Genomic DNA, 16,387 nt, shown 5'->3' on the forward strand with positions numbered 1-16,387 from the left:
TTTTGATGTTTTTTTTTTTGTTGTTTTTTTGTTTTTTTTTCTTTTCCCCCAGGGGTGTGCTAAGGACTTGCTTGGGTGCCCATTACTTGCTCTTAAGACATTAGCAAATTGTTTACAGTCTTTTCTGTCTTTTCTCTTCTGCAGCACACTCCAGCCTGGTGGCAGCTCACAGTGTGCCTTGCTTGTGCACAGACAGGGGCTGGTGGGGTCCCCTTCTCTAGCTGCCAGTGTCACCCCATCAGTCCTTATTCCACCTTCTCCTATTACCTGTCGCAAGCCCGAGTGGAGATTCAACACGTGGAGACTCCAGCCCACACCCTTCCTCCACTCCATAGAGTCAGGTCCAGAACACCCTGGGATGCCAGGGCCCTGTCTGCCCATCCCTGCTGCCTCCTGTCGTCATGCTTCGCCAGACAACCGCGCCCCACGGCCCAGCTTCTGGCAGCCTGCCCGAGCTGGACAACACGGACTGGCAGCTCAGCAGCCACTTCCTGGGTCCAGAGGTGGTGGGTCGCAGAGAGCGGCTCCCTGGGGAAATTCAGGTGCCCTAGTCCAACTGGAGATGTGGGACTGCCCACGTTGCCCTTGAAGCTGCAAAACCCACCCAACCTTCCCAGGCGGCGCTGGAAAGCAGGACAGAGGCGTGACCCATTCGTCGCCAGCCCAAGGTCCCTGGGGATCCCCAAGCAGTTGCCGGGCCCCGTCTCCCACCGGGCTGGCCGGGTTAAAGGGGTTCGAGGCCAGGGCACATGCTGCGGGTTGGCAGGGCGGGAGGAGGGAGGGGGCATCTATTTCAGCAGAAGATCGTGTGATAGGAAGCGGTGACAATGAGTCACAGGGCAGCGGGGCGCAAGCGCTCCCCCTCCCCCCGCACACGCTCGTGGGATGGTTTCCGAGGCGAGCGTGGCCCACTTCAGTTACCTCAGCGGTTACACAATCCCGCCCGCCCGCGCGGAGGAGGGGCCGCCCGACCCGGGCCGCTCGCGGCCCTTATGCAACCAGTGCTCTCCTGACCTAATTCCACGCCGGACCCACCCCACAGGGAGCCGCGGCCCCGGAAGGGGCAACACCCGGCGACGCGAGCGGCACGCAGGCGCCGACCGGACATCGCCAGCCTGGAGGACAGGGCGCCAGTGCGAGGAGCGCGCGAAGTTCCTCTCCTCACTGGGAAGGTGTGAGCAGGTGTAAGAGGAGGCCGGGTGTGCAGCGGGAGGAGGAGAGTCAGAGAAACAGAGAGTGACACTGAGCAAGAAAGAAACAGTGACAAAGATGAGAAGAGATGTAGAAAAAGAACTAGAAACAGGGAGACACAGACAGGAACTGGGACTGACAGGAACACCAAAGCTAACAGAAGTCGGCAGAAAAAGACAAAAGCAACCGATATCGACACAAACACAGAGAAAGACAGCTAAAGCGGGGAAAACAGGACAAACTCAGAGACCCAGACCCAGAAACACCCCTCCCCCACCCCGGCCTGGGTCCATGGGTCCCCTGTCCCCTCTTCCGCCCTGGTCCAAGTCCCATCTCGCTGCAGGGTTTGTTCTCCCGCACCCTCGTCGCCAAACGAGCCCCAGCCCCAGCCCAGCAGCACACTGGACTCACCCAACTGAACTGCCTCGTTGTACTTGAGCAGCGCCGCCTCCACCTGGCGCTCGCGGTACAGCCGGTTGCCCTCGTGCCGGAGTTGCGACGCCCGCGCCGGGCCAGGGAACAACTTGCCGAGGAGGCCTCTGAGCACCACGTTGACTCGCAGCGGTGGCGGCGGAGGCGGCGGCTGCTGCCCAGTCCGCCGGGATCCACGCGCCCGCCCAGTGGCCACCATCAACGCGGAGAGCTTGACCCCGCACAGCGCACAGCGCCGGTCAGCGGCCCGCCCACGTTCCAGGCACAGTTTACAAAAGGTGTGGCCACAGGACAAGGACACGGGGTCTGACAGAAACCCATGACATTTCCGGCACTTAAAGCCGTCCCACACCTCGGTGGCCGCCGCAGCCCCTGTCTCTTCCGCCGCTACGGCGCCGCTTGCAGCGCTACCCTCGTCCGGGGGCGCCAGCGTCAGCGCCTCGACTTGCGGGACTTTCTCCGCCAGGCAGCGCACCAGCTGCTCCAGCTGTTCAGCCACCAGCTGCTGTCGCTCGGAGAGCTGTCTATACACCTCGAGGGCTTCCCGGAGGCGCCCCCGGGACGCCAAGGCGTCTGCCTGCGTGAGCAGGACTTTGCTCTCGGGCGTTGAGGTCCCCGGAGACTGCTCTTGCTCTCGCTCCGGCGTCGGTGGAGGTACGGGACCCTCTGCAGCGGCCTCTGGTGGGGGAGCCGTGTCTACTTCGGCCGCTGATGCCCCTCGCTCCGCCGGCTCCACTGGATCTAAGTTGCTGCTGCTGACCTCGGCGGGCAAGCTCAGCATCTGTTCAGTCCGTACTGGCTCCATAGGGAGAGGGACACGAGAGGGGAAGAGGCGTCTAGGGACCGGGAACACGAAACAAGAAGTGGCGGCTGGAAGAAATCAGGGCGGCCACTGCCGCCGTGCTGCCGAACTCTGGGCCCTGCCGCGCCTCCGGGAGCTCCATGCCGGCTGCCCCGCGCCGCCTAATAACTGTCTTGTCTCAGCAAAGTGTTATATAAAACGGTACCACGTGACGTGCCGCCACGCTGCTCATTGGCCGGCGGCGGGGAAATTGTTACAAAACCAGACAGTTTTGTAACAGTGTTGCTCTTGCTTCTTTGGGCTTCGCTTTTCTTGGCTTCTTTCTGAGGTTGTTTGTGTTTACACTTCGCCTTATTCCTCTTGGCTACCTGGTTCGGTTTCCGAAGTGGGGTTGAGGGCTGGGGAGAAACTCAATGTCTTCTCTTGGGCTTCTCAGTCTCCAAACCCCACCCCATCTCACCTCCAAACGGGCCAGCAAACAGGTCCCCTCTGCCAGCCGCTGCACAGTCCGCGAGGTCTTCTGGGACGCCTAAGGCTCTCCCTCTTGGGGGCGATGGCTGCTGTCAGGGAAAGGAAGCAGCTTGGGAGGAGTATCCGTAAAGCCCCCCCGCCCCCAAACACAACCCAGCCCCAGCCCGAGAGCCCTGGAAGCCCCGCCTGGACTCCTTGCCTTCCTCCAGAAGCCTCCCAAAGGTGGTGAATGCGGTTTTCCGGGGGTGCTTGGTCTTCTGTACCAAGAGCGACTCAGAGCAGCGGGTCCCAAGGGCTCAGAAGTTGGGCGGCGCTCGCTGGGCAATGAGGAACTCGCGGAAAAGATGCTCTTGCCGGCTCAGCCCCGAGAAGGAGGCGCCCCGCCAACTCCCCTCCTTACCTTTCGCCCCCAATGCTGAAACTGGCGCTGGGGCGGACGGCAGGTGCCCAGCTGGAGAGACACCAGGCCGGCTCCTGATCCATTGGCCGCATGGGTGCGGCCTGGACTCCCCGGCCTGCTGGGGTCGGTAGGTACTCTGGGGTCCTGAGAAAGTGCCAGGCGAAAGATGCGAGTTGAGAGCGCTACTCCGGAGAAAGTCCGCGAGTCCTGTCAAGCCTAGTGGCCGACGGAGTAGCCTTCAGGTTTGTGGTTTCTAAGCGCTGAGTTCTCACAGTGGCACGTCACAGTGGGGGGACTGCTGGGGAGGGGTACAACTGGGCAGGAGCCTCAGGGCCTGGTTTACAAAGGCTAGAGGGCCTCTACGGTGCCCCCACACACTTCCTGAAGGTTAGAGTGGTGGCCAGCGGCACACTCTTTGTCTCCCTTGAATCCCCACATTTAGGTCGGGAACCCAGTTCACAAATGAGCAGACAGAAAACGGCGTAGTCACACTGTTCCAAGCAGAGAGGCAGGGTCTAGGATTGCCGCTGGCTCAGCTGGCCTCCAGAGCCTCCGGGCTCTTGGGCAGTGCCAGCGTGCCGCCCCAGGGGCCTGAAGACCTATTGTTGTCCCCTGCTCCAGCCACCTTTTGGCTGGATGACCTTGGGCGAAAGTCACTTAAAATCTAGAATCCATCATTTTTGCTTATGAATGAATGTCAGAGTTGATCTTACTTGGGATTAAGTCATGTTTCAGAGTTGGGTTATGGCACGCTCCCTTGGAGCTCTGCTTCTCTTTAGGTAGTTAAACCAGCCTTAGATCAATACCAAGGTCCCAGAGAACAGGTACTATGCAGCCAGCTCCAGAACCTCTCTCTAATAAGACAGGACAGCGAGAGAGAGAGAGAGAGAGTCACAGCGCAGAAAGGAAGCATCACATAGGGGGAAAAAGACACCAAAAAAAAAAAAAAAAAAAAAAAGTAGAGAAACTCCGGATGTAGCCAGGAAAGCACGAGGAACAAAAACTTGGCTTGAAGCCTTGGCTTTGTCATGTATTTGCTATGAAACCTTAGGTAGGTTCTCCAGACCTTAGTTTCTCTTCATCTCCAAGGTTCCTTCCAGCTCTAACCTTGAATGGCTTTGATCCTAAGACCAGATTTCATGATACTAACTCTTATTTAAGTACAAACGACTAGTCCTAATGCTGTGGATGGTGGTTTGAATGGGAGTTGAGGGGGTGGGAAGTAAACAGAAGGCTGTGCGTTTAGTCCAGGTCAGGTCTGAGCTAGATCCTTTTTTTTTTTTTTTTTTTTTTTTTTTTGAGATGGAGTTTTACTCTGTTGCCACGCTGGAGTGCAATGGCACAATCTTGGCTCACTGCAACCTCCACCTCCCAGGTTCAAGTGGTTCTCCTGCCTCAGCCTCCTGAGTAGCTGAGATTACAGGTGTGTACCACAATGCCTGGCTAATCTTTGTATTTTTAGTGGAGACGAAGTTTCACCATGTTGGTCAGTCTGGTCTCGAACTTCTGACCTCAGATGATGTACCCGCCTTGGCCTCCCAAAGTGCTGGGATTACAGGCGTGAGCCACCACACCCATCCCTGAGCTAGATTTTTAAGTAGAGGTCAGAGCACTGGCCAAGAGGCGGTGGAGGTGGCTGTGCCAAGCAGCAGGGGAGAAGCTGGGGTTCCTGGTGACTTGCTAACTCACTAAGGAGAGCTCTTTTCACCTCTCAGGTTCCCCTACTATCAAATGAGATCCCCAGCACTAATTATCTGCCTGCCCCTTCAGACACCTGTGGGAAGGGCGTCCTATGGGAAAGGCATGAGATGGATAATGATGAAAAATCTTAATTCAAAAGCTTTACCCCTTCACCATATCTTTTTTTAAAAAATAGATGTATGTTACCCAAAATTGTTTCCTAGTTGCAAATCTAGGATGTACTTTGCTCCCCGGATGACCTTGACCACGGAATACCCGCTGGGTTGATTCCCCTCCCTTGCCCTGTTATGGTAGGGAAGCTAAAAGAAGGCCAGGTCAGGTAGAGAGTCACAGTCCTGCAGGCATGGAGAAGAGAAACTCTCTCCAGGCAGGCCCTCTTGGCTGCCAATGCATGAGGCTGACCTTGCACTTGGTCAGGAATGTTAATAGCTGTCTGAATGTTGCGAGGTACCATGGTGTAAATGACAGTACCACCTCCTCACTGACCAGACTCCACAGGGAGTTTTACATTATAATCAAGACTGCCTGTAGGATAACACCAAATGGGTTTCTATTGAATGCTGGAAAACATTACCACAGTGGCTTTCTTTACTTCTTTAAGTTAAACAAACATTACCATTACATGATAAACATTTGTGAACCAAGTCAGAAGTCTCCTATTCAGAACTTCCTCCCCTCTGCTCTTACTAATGGGAGCCCCCCCTGGAAGGAGGGTAAGGGGGAGATTGACACCATCTTTTCAGGTGCAAATATTCCCTTTGGAGTGCCAGGTTCTTCAAACCTCCATTGATTCTGCTAGGCTGGCTACGGTTAACTAAGAAGAGAGCAAGGATTGAGCTGCTCTTTATTTTCAACTGACTAGTAGTTTTCCAAATGGGCTCCGAAGAATCTCTCTGGGGCTCAGAGGAAACAAGCAGGCAGGCTTTGACCCTAGCTCCCTCAAGCAGGGCAGCACTGTATCCATCTGTTTCACGTAAGTGAGCCTCCAGGTATGAATTCATTGAAGAAAAGCTGTCCCTTACAATATCAAGTTTGAAAACCATAGCAATTTTCACACATTTTCATATATCTGTTGGGCATCTTCCATGTACCAAAGACTCTTTTAGATACTGGAGACATATCAAAAAGCAGGGGCTAGGTGTGCTGGCTCATGCCTGTAATCCCAGCGCGTTGGGAGGCTGAGGCAGGCAGATCACTTGAGGTCAAGAGTTCGAGATCAGCCTGGCCAACAAGGCAAAATCCCGTCTCTAGTAAAAATACAATAAATAAATAAATAATAAAATAAGCAGGGTGTCATGGCACACTCCTGTAATCCCAGCTACTTGGAAGGCTGAGGCAGGAGAATCCCTTGAACCCAGGAAGCAGAGGTCTCAGTGAGCCGAGATCACACCATTGCACTCCAGCCTGGGTGACAGAGTAAGATTCTGCCTCAAAAAACAAAAAGCAGCACGTAACTCCCAGGCTCTCCCTCACATGTGATAGTGCATCTTTCCTCACACATACACATCCTCGTACTGGCTTCCCATATAGACTAGAAGCTCCAGAGGGCAAGGGCTGGTGTCTTATATCTCCTCCAGTGACATAAGCAGGACAGTGCTTGAACAGTTCTTACTGAACATGCCAGTGGACATTCTGGCCCTAGGAGTGTGCAGAGGGAAAGAGGGAACAGTTGGAATGCCATACCTTTGCACTGGCGCATTCATAGAGCAGAGACTGGGCATACAAATAACAAATGGTTGACAGTCCTGTACTTGGAAAGGACTGCTGAGCATCTCTGGGAGGAAAGGGTCCATTCAAAGCCAGAGACCTGGGGTAAGTTGTATGCAACCCTGCAACCCTGTGTGCACATATACATGCACACACTGTATGCCTGGAAGCTTTGCCAAAGCACACATTTGTTCTGTACTTGAGTTTCTTATTTTATAAACTGAGGTGACTCATAAATCTGCAGTCCTTACAGGGGAAAAAAAAAGGAAACATGGACATTAATGGTATTGGTATGGAAAGAAAGACTTCCCCTTGTTATACAGAGTAGCCCAAACCCCCAAAGAAAAGAAAGTTTAGCCGGGAACGGTGGCTCACACCTGTAATCTCAGCACTTTGGGAGGCTGAGGTGGGTGGATCACTTGAGGCCAGGAGTTCAGGACCAGCATAACCAACATGGCAAGACCCCATCTCTACTAAAAAAAAAATTTTTTTTAATTAGCTGGGCATGGTGGTGTGTGCCCGTAATCCCAGCTACTCAGGAGGCTGAGGCAGGAGAATCGCTTGAACCCAGGAAGTGGAGGCTGCAGTGAGCCAAGATCATGCCATTGCACTCCAGCCTAGGCAACAGAGCAAGATACTGTCTCAAAAAAAAAAAAATAAAGAAAGAAAGAAAGAAAAGAAGGAAGGAAAGAAGGAAGGAAGGAGGGAAGGAAGGAAGAGGGAAGGAAGGAAGAGGGAAGGAAGGAAGAGGGAAGGAAGGTTGGTTTACACAAAGGAAGGAAGGAAGGAAGGAAGGAAGGAAGGAAAGTTGGTTTACATGTCAGCTCTGGTTTCACAAATGAGGCAATTGAACACTAGAGAAGGCAAGTGACTTGCTGCAGGTCATAATGAATTTGATACAGCCAAAATTGGAAGCTAGGGCTCATGTCTCTTTGTTTATAGGAATTTTTCCATGTGATCAGAAAGCTAAAGGGCAGAGAATATCTCTTTCTTCTTACTTATTGTAAGAAATTATTTCAGATTTCCCACCTACAATTTTTCATCAGTTCAACAAATATTTATCGAACATATGCTATGTGCTAATGGAGCTGGCATTTGTAGGGCAATAATAGGATATGACACAGTCTTTATCCTCTAGTAGCTAACTGAGGAAACAAGAGACAAAGATTTAAAAAATAACAGGCAGTCTGGAAGAAGTGCCAAAATTAAGGGAACAATGTGTCCACGGAAGCCCTCAAAGGGATCAGACTGCAATGCAGTCTCATGGAAAAGGTGCTTTTAAGCTAGGTTGGAGAGGATTTAAATCGACAAGTGACGGGCCACTCTGTTGCTCAATACCAGGGGACTTCCTTTATATTGGGGGATAGGTGGCCAAGGAAAAAGAGAATACCAAGTCAGTTGGACTGGTCAAGTGCAGTGACACAATCTCAGCTCACTGCAACCTCCGTGTCCCAGGTTCAAGCAATTCTCCTGCCTCAGCCTTCTGAGTAGCTGGGATTACAGGCATGCATCACCATGCCCAGCTAATTTTTATATTTTTAGTAGAGATGAGATTTCAGCATGTTGGCCAGGCTGGTCTCAAACTCCTGACCTCAAGTGATCCAACCACCTCACCCTCCCAAAGTGTTGGGATTACAGGCGTGAGCCACCGCGCTGGGCCAGGAATTTGTATTCTTAAAGGCTACCCATGTGATTGTGATGCTCAGTTAAATTTGATGTTCCCCTTGTAAAGGATGACGCAGAATACATTGGAGGAGTTTACCCCGGTCCTCCTCCCACTATCTCATCCTCAGTTCCGCTGGGATGGTGGCATTAATAATTCTTCCCAACATTTTACTGAAGGGTAAACGGAGAGTCCAGAGGCTTTCAATGACGCGCAGAAGGTCATTCAGCCAGTAGTAGAGACTTTGGCCTCCTGTCAACCCCTAGAAACAGAAAGATTGCAAGATACTATCCCAAGGAAGATTTTGCTTCATTTCTCTGCAAGACAAGTCAGACCCACTTGGTTAGCCAGAGAGTCTATTGCCCAGGGTACAAAAAGGAGTAAGTCTTGAGCTGCTCGTTTTGTGGAGCCCAGGGCGAGGTTAGTCGCTGGAAGGTTGGAGTTCCAACTTGGCTGTGTGACTCAGTCCAAGCCACGTCCCCTCTGTCTTTATGTCTGTTCTTCACCAATAAATAACAATGCCTAGTGTCACTGTTGGGATTAGCTACCAGTGATGGAAAATGCACAGTGTTCTTAGTCCCGATGTGAGATGTGATTCCTGGGAACAGAAGGGATGCACAGCCATCTGTTAATTGTTGTGAGTAAGATTTGCGCTGGCTGCCCTCAGAGAAAGCGTTTTCTTCCCAAGAGGAGAGTAGGCAGGAGACTTGAGCCTGGGCCCTGCTCTCTTCAGAAACATTGACCAATGTGGAGGCTCTAGAGGATCAGACAGAGCAGTCTGGTCATGGGAGGAAAAAGAAACAAAAGGCAGGTTCTCTGGAGGGAAAGCGTCAAACATTCATCAGGAACAAATGATCTGAAGGCTTTGGCAGGACTGAGAAATGGTTAGACTCAGGGCTTGGATCTTTTTATTCAATTGTAGTAAATATATATATAACATAAAATTTACCATTTTAACCACTTTTAAATGCATGGTCAGTGGCATTAAGTACATCCACATTTTCGTGCAATCATCATCATCATTCATCTCCAGAACTTTTTTTATCTTGTAAAACCAAAACTGAATACCCATTCAACATTAATTCCCCATTCTGTTTCCCCCCAATCCCCTAGTAAGTAACTATTCTACTTTCTGTCTCTTATCAATTGGACTACTCTAAGTACTTCAAATAAGTAGATACATACAATATATGCCTTGTTCCGACTGGCTTATTTCACTTAGCATAATGTCCTCAAGGTTCAACCACATTATACCTTGTAAGATTTCCTTGCTTTTTTTTACTCTTTCTCCCTTCCTTCCTTCCTTCCTTCCTTCCTTCCTTCCTTCCTTCCTTCCTTCCTTCCTTCCTTCTTTCCCTCCCTCCCTCCCTCCTTCCTTCCTTTCTTCCTTCCTTGTCAGAGTCTCACTCTGTCGCGAGGCTGGAGTGCAATGATGAAATCTAGGCTCACTGCAACCTCCGTCTCCCGGGTTCAAGCAATTCTCCTGCCTCGGCCTCCCAAGTATCTGGGACTACAAGCATATGCCACTACACTCAGCTAATTTTTGTATTTTTTGTAGAGACAGTGTTTCACCATGTTGACCAGGATGGTCTCGATCTCTTGACCTTGTGATCTGCCCACCTCGGCCTCCCAAAGTGCTGGGATTACAGGGGGAGCCACCAGGCCCAGCCAAGAATTTCCTTGCTTTTTAAGGCTGAATAATATTCCATTGCATGTAAATCTCACGTTTTGTTTATCCATTTGTCTGTAGATGGACACAGGTTACTTCTCCCTTCTGGCTATTCTGAATACTGCTGCTATGAACATGGGTATACAAATATGTCTTTATTTTTATTTTTATTTTTTGAGACGGAGTTTCGCTCTTGTTACCCAGGCTGGAGTGCAATGGCGCGATCTCGGCTCACCGCAACCTCCGCCTCCTGGGTTCAGGCAATTCTCCTGCCTCAGCCTCCTGAGTAGCTGGGATTACAGGCACACGCCACCATGCCCAGCTAATTTTTTGTATTTTTAGTAGAGACGAGGTTTCACCATGTTGACCAGGATGGTCTCGATCTCTCGACCTCGTGATCCACCCGCCTCGGCCTCCCAAAGTGCTGGGATTACAGGCTTGAGCCACTGCGCCTGGCACAAATATGTCTTTAATGCTCATTCATCATCACTGGTCATTAAAGAAATGCAAATCAAAACCACATTGAGATACCATCTCATGCCAGTTAGAATGGTGATCATTAAAAAAATCTGGAGGCAACAGATGCTAGACAGGATGTGGAGAAATAGGAACACTTTTACACTGTTGGTGGGAGTGCAAATTAGTTCAACCATTGTGGAAGACAGTGTGGCGATTCCTTAATGACCTAGAAATAGAAATTCCATTTGACCCAGCAATCCCATTACTGGGTATATACCCAAAGGATTATAAAACGTTGTATTATAAAGATACATGCACACGTATGTTCACTGTGGCACTGTTTACAATAGCAAAGACCTGGAACCAACCCAAGTGCCCATCGATGATAGACTGGACAAGGAAAATGTGGTACATATACACAATGGAATACTATGCAGCCATAAAAAATGATGAGTTTGTGTCCTTTGTAGGGACATGGATGAACCTGGAAACCATCGTTCTCAGCAAACTGACACAAAAACAGAAAATCAAACACTGCATGTTCTCACTCATAGGCAGGTGTTGAACAATGAGAACTCATGGACACAGAGAGGGGAGCATCAAACACTGGGGTCTGTTTGGAGGGACTAGAGTAGGGACAGCAGCGGGTAGGGAGGTTGGGGAGGGATAACATGGGAAGAAATGCCAGATACAGGTAACAGGGGATGGAGGCAGCAAACCACATTGCCATGTATGTACCTATGCAACAATCCTGCATAATCTGCACATGTACCCCAGAACTTAAAGTGCAATTATATATATATATATATATATATATATATATATATATATATATATACACACCAAGCAATGGAATTGCTGGTTCATATGGTACTTGTATTATTTTTATTTTTTATTTTTTGAGGAAACAGCACACTGCTTTCTACATTCCCAGCAGCAATGTGTAAGGGTTCCAATTTCTTCATACGCTGGCCAACTCTTGTTATTATTATTATTATTTTTTGTAGTAGTCATCATAATGAGTGTGAGTAGTATCTCATAGTGGTTTTGATTTGCATTTCTCTAATAATTAGTGTTAAACATCTTTTCATGTGCTTTATTGGCCATTTTTATGTCTTCTTTGGAGAAATGTCTATTGAAGCCTTTGACTACTTTTTAATCAGTTTGGTTTTTTAAAAAATCAATTGCTGCTGAGTTTTAGGAGTTCACCATATATTCTGGATATTGATCTCTTACTGGATATGTGAGTTGCAAATATTTTCTCCAATTCTGTGGGCTGCCTTTTCACTCTGTTGATAGTTTATCTGAAGACTTTGGCAGGGCATGGATCTTGAACTTGAAAAATCTGGATTCAAAAATTGGCTATGTAACATTGGTCAAGCTGTGTTTTCATCTGAAAAATAGGGACGATGCTTATAATAGAACCTTGCTTATAAGATTGCTATAATGATAAGTAAATGAGACTGTACATGTAAAATCTTACTGCAGAGCCTGGACCAGGTTAAGTGCTCAATAAGTGGTAGCCTTTATTATTAGGCTTAAGAAGGAGGCAGAATAATGTGCTTGAAATATGATATTCTTTATTCTCAAATGGGTGAGTATGCCAACAATAACTAAGCAAACAATCTGAACACAATAATGTTACATAATACTTTAACACTTGTGTAACAAGTTGCAATTTACAAAGCATTTAAACATGCATCATTCATTCAACGAGCTCCCCTGGGGACATAATGATGAGTAAGACACAGTCCTGCAGAAGTGAGTGGGAGAAATCAACAAGGAAAAAGGCCGTTTAATCAGGCTGATGAGTGCTAAGGAGACAGAAGCATAGGATGCTGCGGGGGCGTGACGGGGGAGACACAGAGGAAGAGCAGTTCAGACTCGGGAAGGGTTTCCCAGGTGGGTAATATAGATACAGAATATTACCGGGTTAGAGGAAGGAAAGTGGGAGCGGAAGCTGGAAGGCACTGAGTGTTCTGGGAATAACAAGAAGCTAGTGCAAAGGCTGGAGGTGAGAGAAGCTGGCTCACTCAGGAACAGCTGTTTATTATGGCTGGAGCCTAGGAGCCTAGGATTTAAGAGGGAGGAGCAGTGTGGGATAAGTCCAGAGAAACCAGCAGATGCTAGACCATGAAAGGCCTTGCAGATCAGGGTAAGGAACTGGGATTTTTATTATGAGAATAACAGAGGCCTATTGAAGGGTTTTGAGCAGATGAGCTACGTAACTGGGTTTGCCTTTTCAAAAGATCTCTTTGGCTGCAGTGTGGAGAGTGAAATGACGACTCAGCTAAGGAGAGAACAGAGGATAGAGAGAAGAGGCAGTTAGGGTTAAGACAGAGCAGATGTGAAGAGTGATTGATTCTCTTTGGGAGTAACTAGATATTAGCATCAATGGAATCTGAGGAAGGCTAAGTGATTTGTACAAGGTCTCGCAGCCAAAATAATTTGATCAGGGCTCCGGCTCTCCACCTTGACATCTTTTGTTCACTTCATCAGAAGTTGCTGTTAGATGGGGTGCTAGAACTTTGTGTGTAAAGCCACTTCAAGGAATTCAAGTCCTGTTTTTCCATTGACTGCTATGCAGCAAATATCACTTCAGAGGTATAGTACTTCATCTAAATATTGAACTGGTCATCAGTGTACTATGGTTTGGAATCCTTGAGCTTCGGGTCACTCTTTTACCTTCGATTCTCCCTTTAGTGTTTAATGGGTAGCCTGTAAGCAAACTCTTCCAACCCAGGGAGGCTCATATAAAGAGGCCAAGGCTCAGGAAGAAAAAATGGTCTTTGCGTCCTAGCCCAGACCACTAATTAGCTGTGGGATGTAACTAGCCACTTTCTTTTTATAAACTTATATCAGAAAACCCAGGGGAATAAAATAAACAAGTACATACTCACTCAAATTCAGTAATTTTATGAATGTCTTTTAAAATAACTGCACTTTCAAACTGTGAGTAGCCACTCTCTCATCAATCTATTTGGTAAATTGGGTCTCTGACCTCATAATATACTCATACTTGAGAGCAATTTTCTCTGAACCCTACTGTTTGCTCACCCGGGAGTGTGTCCCTACCCTGTAATTGCTGAGCATGGTGTTAGCAGACTCAAAGTGTCAACCAAGATACATGGGTATGTTTGTTTTTTTCTGACAAGCTTGTACTGCTAATATATTTTTGGAGGGGGAGGGGTACTCACTGAGTTAGAAAACCAGCAGGAAGGGGGAAAATGACTGAGGAAGGAGATGAAATTACAGTTTATGAAAAACCCAACTGATATGCCAATCCTGAGACATCAGGAGCCTGTGGTGGTACAGACTTGTCCAGAATCAGGGCCCAGTGGGGCTGCAGTTCCTGCTCAACAGGAAGGATGGAGCCTGACATGCAACTCCGTTCCCAGGGGCTGAGCTCAAGGTCACAGAGCCTGTGCAGTGACTGACCCCTTGGGATGTGGAAATCAAGATCAAATTCCAAGAGAGACCAGCATTCCAGACTGTCCCCTGCTCCTCCCGTGGCTTCCACAATCAGCAGGAAGTTCTGGGCTTGAGGACAGTGGGCTCTACCCCGCCTGGAGGGAGATGGCACTCCTGCGCTGGTGTTTCTCTTCGGTAAGCACCTGCAGCCTGCTGTGGCCCTGACACAGTAGGAGGCCAGCAAGGGACCAAGTCACTCCCTGTATGTCGGGGGTGGGGGCAGGGTCTCCCCTGAGGGGTGAGATCCCTCATTGTCCCCAGCCTCACAGGAGAATCACACTAGACCGCAAGAGCAGAAATCTCACTCAAGGCAGAGGAGACGATCCCAAGAAAGAAAGGAAGAGGGGATTGCAAGGCCCTTTGTAGACAGTCAAGCCCTACACAGGTAGAAGAGAAACACCGTTCACGGTGATAGTGATTCCAAAGCCCTTTGATTCATTCAGCAAACGTTTACCAAACACTGACCTAGTGCAGAGCCCTGTGGCAGCCACCGTGGGTGTTAGAAACCTGAAGCAGGCCTGGCCCTTCCCCCTAAAGGGCCTGTGCTTTCTCAGAGGAGCTAAACCATGTCTACACATATCACTGTCATTCAGGATGGCCTCTGATGAGGGTGGTGGGGGGCAGATATAGAAAAGGAGGCTGCCTGGAGGTGGTGAGTTTTGAGCCAGGCTGTGAAGGAGCTCTTTGGGCTGGTCTTCCAGGGGTGTTCCCTGTCATCCCAACATTAAGTGGAAACCTCTGCGGATTATTGTGGCTTTAGGACTCTCCCTCTGTCCCACCCTGACCCTGATGGTGGGTCTGCAAATGGAAAGGGCTTGGCCACTTCTGTTGACTGACAGAGGGAGTAGGTCGGGGAAAGGAAGCACCTTTCCCTAAGGAAAACTGTCATCATCGTCCAAGTGTCTATCTTCTCATCTAGACTGAACTAGGGCAAGCCACAAATCTTAGGCAACTATGAGTCCCTAGCCCCTAACACAACTTCAGGCATATAGGAGATGCTCAATCCATGCTCACTGCATGATTGCATGAGTAGAGTCTAGAGTGTTTGTCCTGCAGCTTTGAGTGGACAGCTCTGCTCTTCATAATCTGGGAAGACACTTTTTGCTTTCTATGAAAACTGTCTACCTAGGTGGATTTGATTTTGCAGTAAGCATAAAGATGCCTTGTTATCCTCTCACCATAGAACTTCCATTAAATCTAGCTCTGGGCCAGGCGTGGTGACTCACACATGTAATCCCAGCACTTTGGGAGACTGAAACCGGCAGATCACGAGGTCAAGAGATGGAGACCATCCTGGCCAACATAGCGAAACCCCGTCTCTACTAAAAATACATGGTGGTACACACCTGTAGTCCCAGCTACTTGGGAGGCTGAGGCAGGAGAATCGCTTGAACCCGGGAGGCAGAGGTTGCAGTGAGCCGAGATCACACCATTGCACTCCAGCCTGGCGACAGAGCAAGACTCTGTCTCAAAAACAAAAAACAAAAACAAACAAAAATCTTCTAGGTCTGCCCAGCGGACAGGACAACATCCCTTTTCTTCCTCTCTACCACAAGGCTCAAGCTTCTTTTTCTTTTTTTTCAGCCACGAACCCTCTGAGGCCTCATGTGCATTTTGACATTAGTCCTGTGGAGACAATGTCCTGCATTTACTGCCCAACCAAGTCAGGGGATTCTGCCTATATTTTGAAGTCCAAGTCCCTCCTCTTCTGGGAAGCCTTTCTTGGGAAAAGGCTACACACTGTGCCCCTTCCTGACTCTTGGCTGCACACTTGAGCAAGTCATTATATTATAGGTAAACATGATTGAGTCATGTGAGTCATAGAGATGTTTCAAGTGTAGCCTTTTCTCCCAAATAGGTGGTGGTGACCACCCCCCCACCTCCCAGCCCCTAATTGACAGAGTTGGTAGCACTGACTTCTCTATCCTTGGTAGTGTCTCCCAAAAGGCATTGTGAGTAGGTATGTTGCAAGTACTTGCTGATGGAGGGGAAGGCAGATAACTGATCTGAACCTTTCAGGGATTGTCAAGTCACACATATTTGCTTTTTCTATGGCTGATTAATCAACCTTCTGCTATCAAGTTGTCCCAGAAGTTAGATAGACAAGAAAAAATTCTGTCTCTACTGCAGATTAGAAATCAGGGAATCTTGGTTATAGTCCGAAGTCGTGTGAACTTTGGCAAGCCAGTTAGCTGCCTCAGTTTCTCCAGTGAACAAATAGGGAGACTTCCATTTCTGGCAAAGATAGAACAACAGGGTTTGTATTTACCCTCTTGAATGAAACAACCAAATAAAATCAAATAAAGACAGACAACATGAAGCAAGTTTTCAAGGCACTATATATTAATAGTAAGTGACGAAGGATGGTGATCTCGGGAAGATGGGAAACAAGGTGAGCCCTATGAATGCCCCAGGTTACTA

The 16,387-nt window shown here is 48.8% G+C and overlaps 1 protein-coding gene across 3 annotated transcripts in view; it reads right to left on the reverse strand.

The window, feature by feature from the left end:
* LONRF3 (LON peptidase N-terminal domain and ring finger 3) overlaps positions 1–2,953 on the reverse strand; it is a 49,652-nt gene extending 46,699 nt beyond the window's left edge. For 2 of the 3 annotated variants that reach the window (XM_010341695.3, XM_010341694.3), the window contains exon 1: positions 1,603–2,950. In XM_010341695.3, coding sequence (XP_010339997.2) covers positions 1,603–2,428 — 826 coding nt within the window. In that variant the 5' untranslated portion in view covers positions 2,429–2,950. Of the gene's footprint in view, positions 1–1,602 lie in introns of all 3 variants that reach the window. The other variant, XM_074392118.1, reaches the window with a different exon arrangement.
* Between the last annotated feature and the right edge of the window lie 13,434 nt (positions 2,954–16,387).

This window comes from Saimiri boliviensis, chromosome X (genome assembly GCF_048565385.1).
Source record: "Saimiri boliviensis isolate mSaiBol1 chromosome X, mSaiBol1.pri, whole genome shotgun sequence".
NCBI lineage: Eukaryota > Metazoa > Chordata > Mammalia > Primates > Cebidae > Saimiri > Saimiri boliviensis.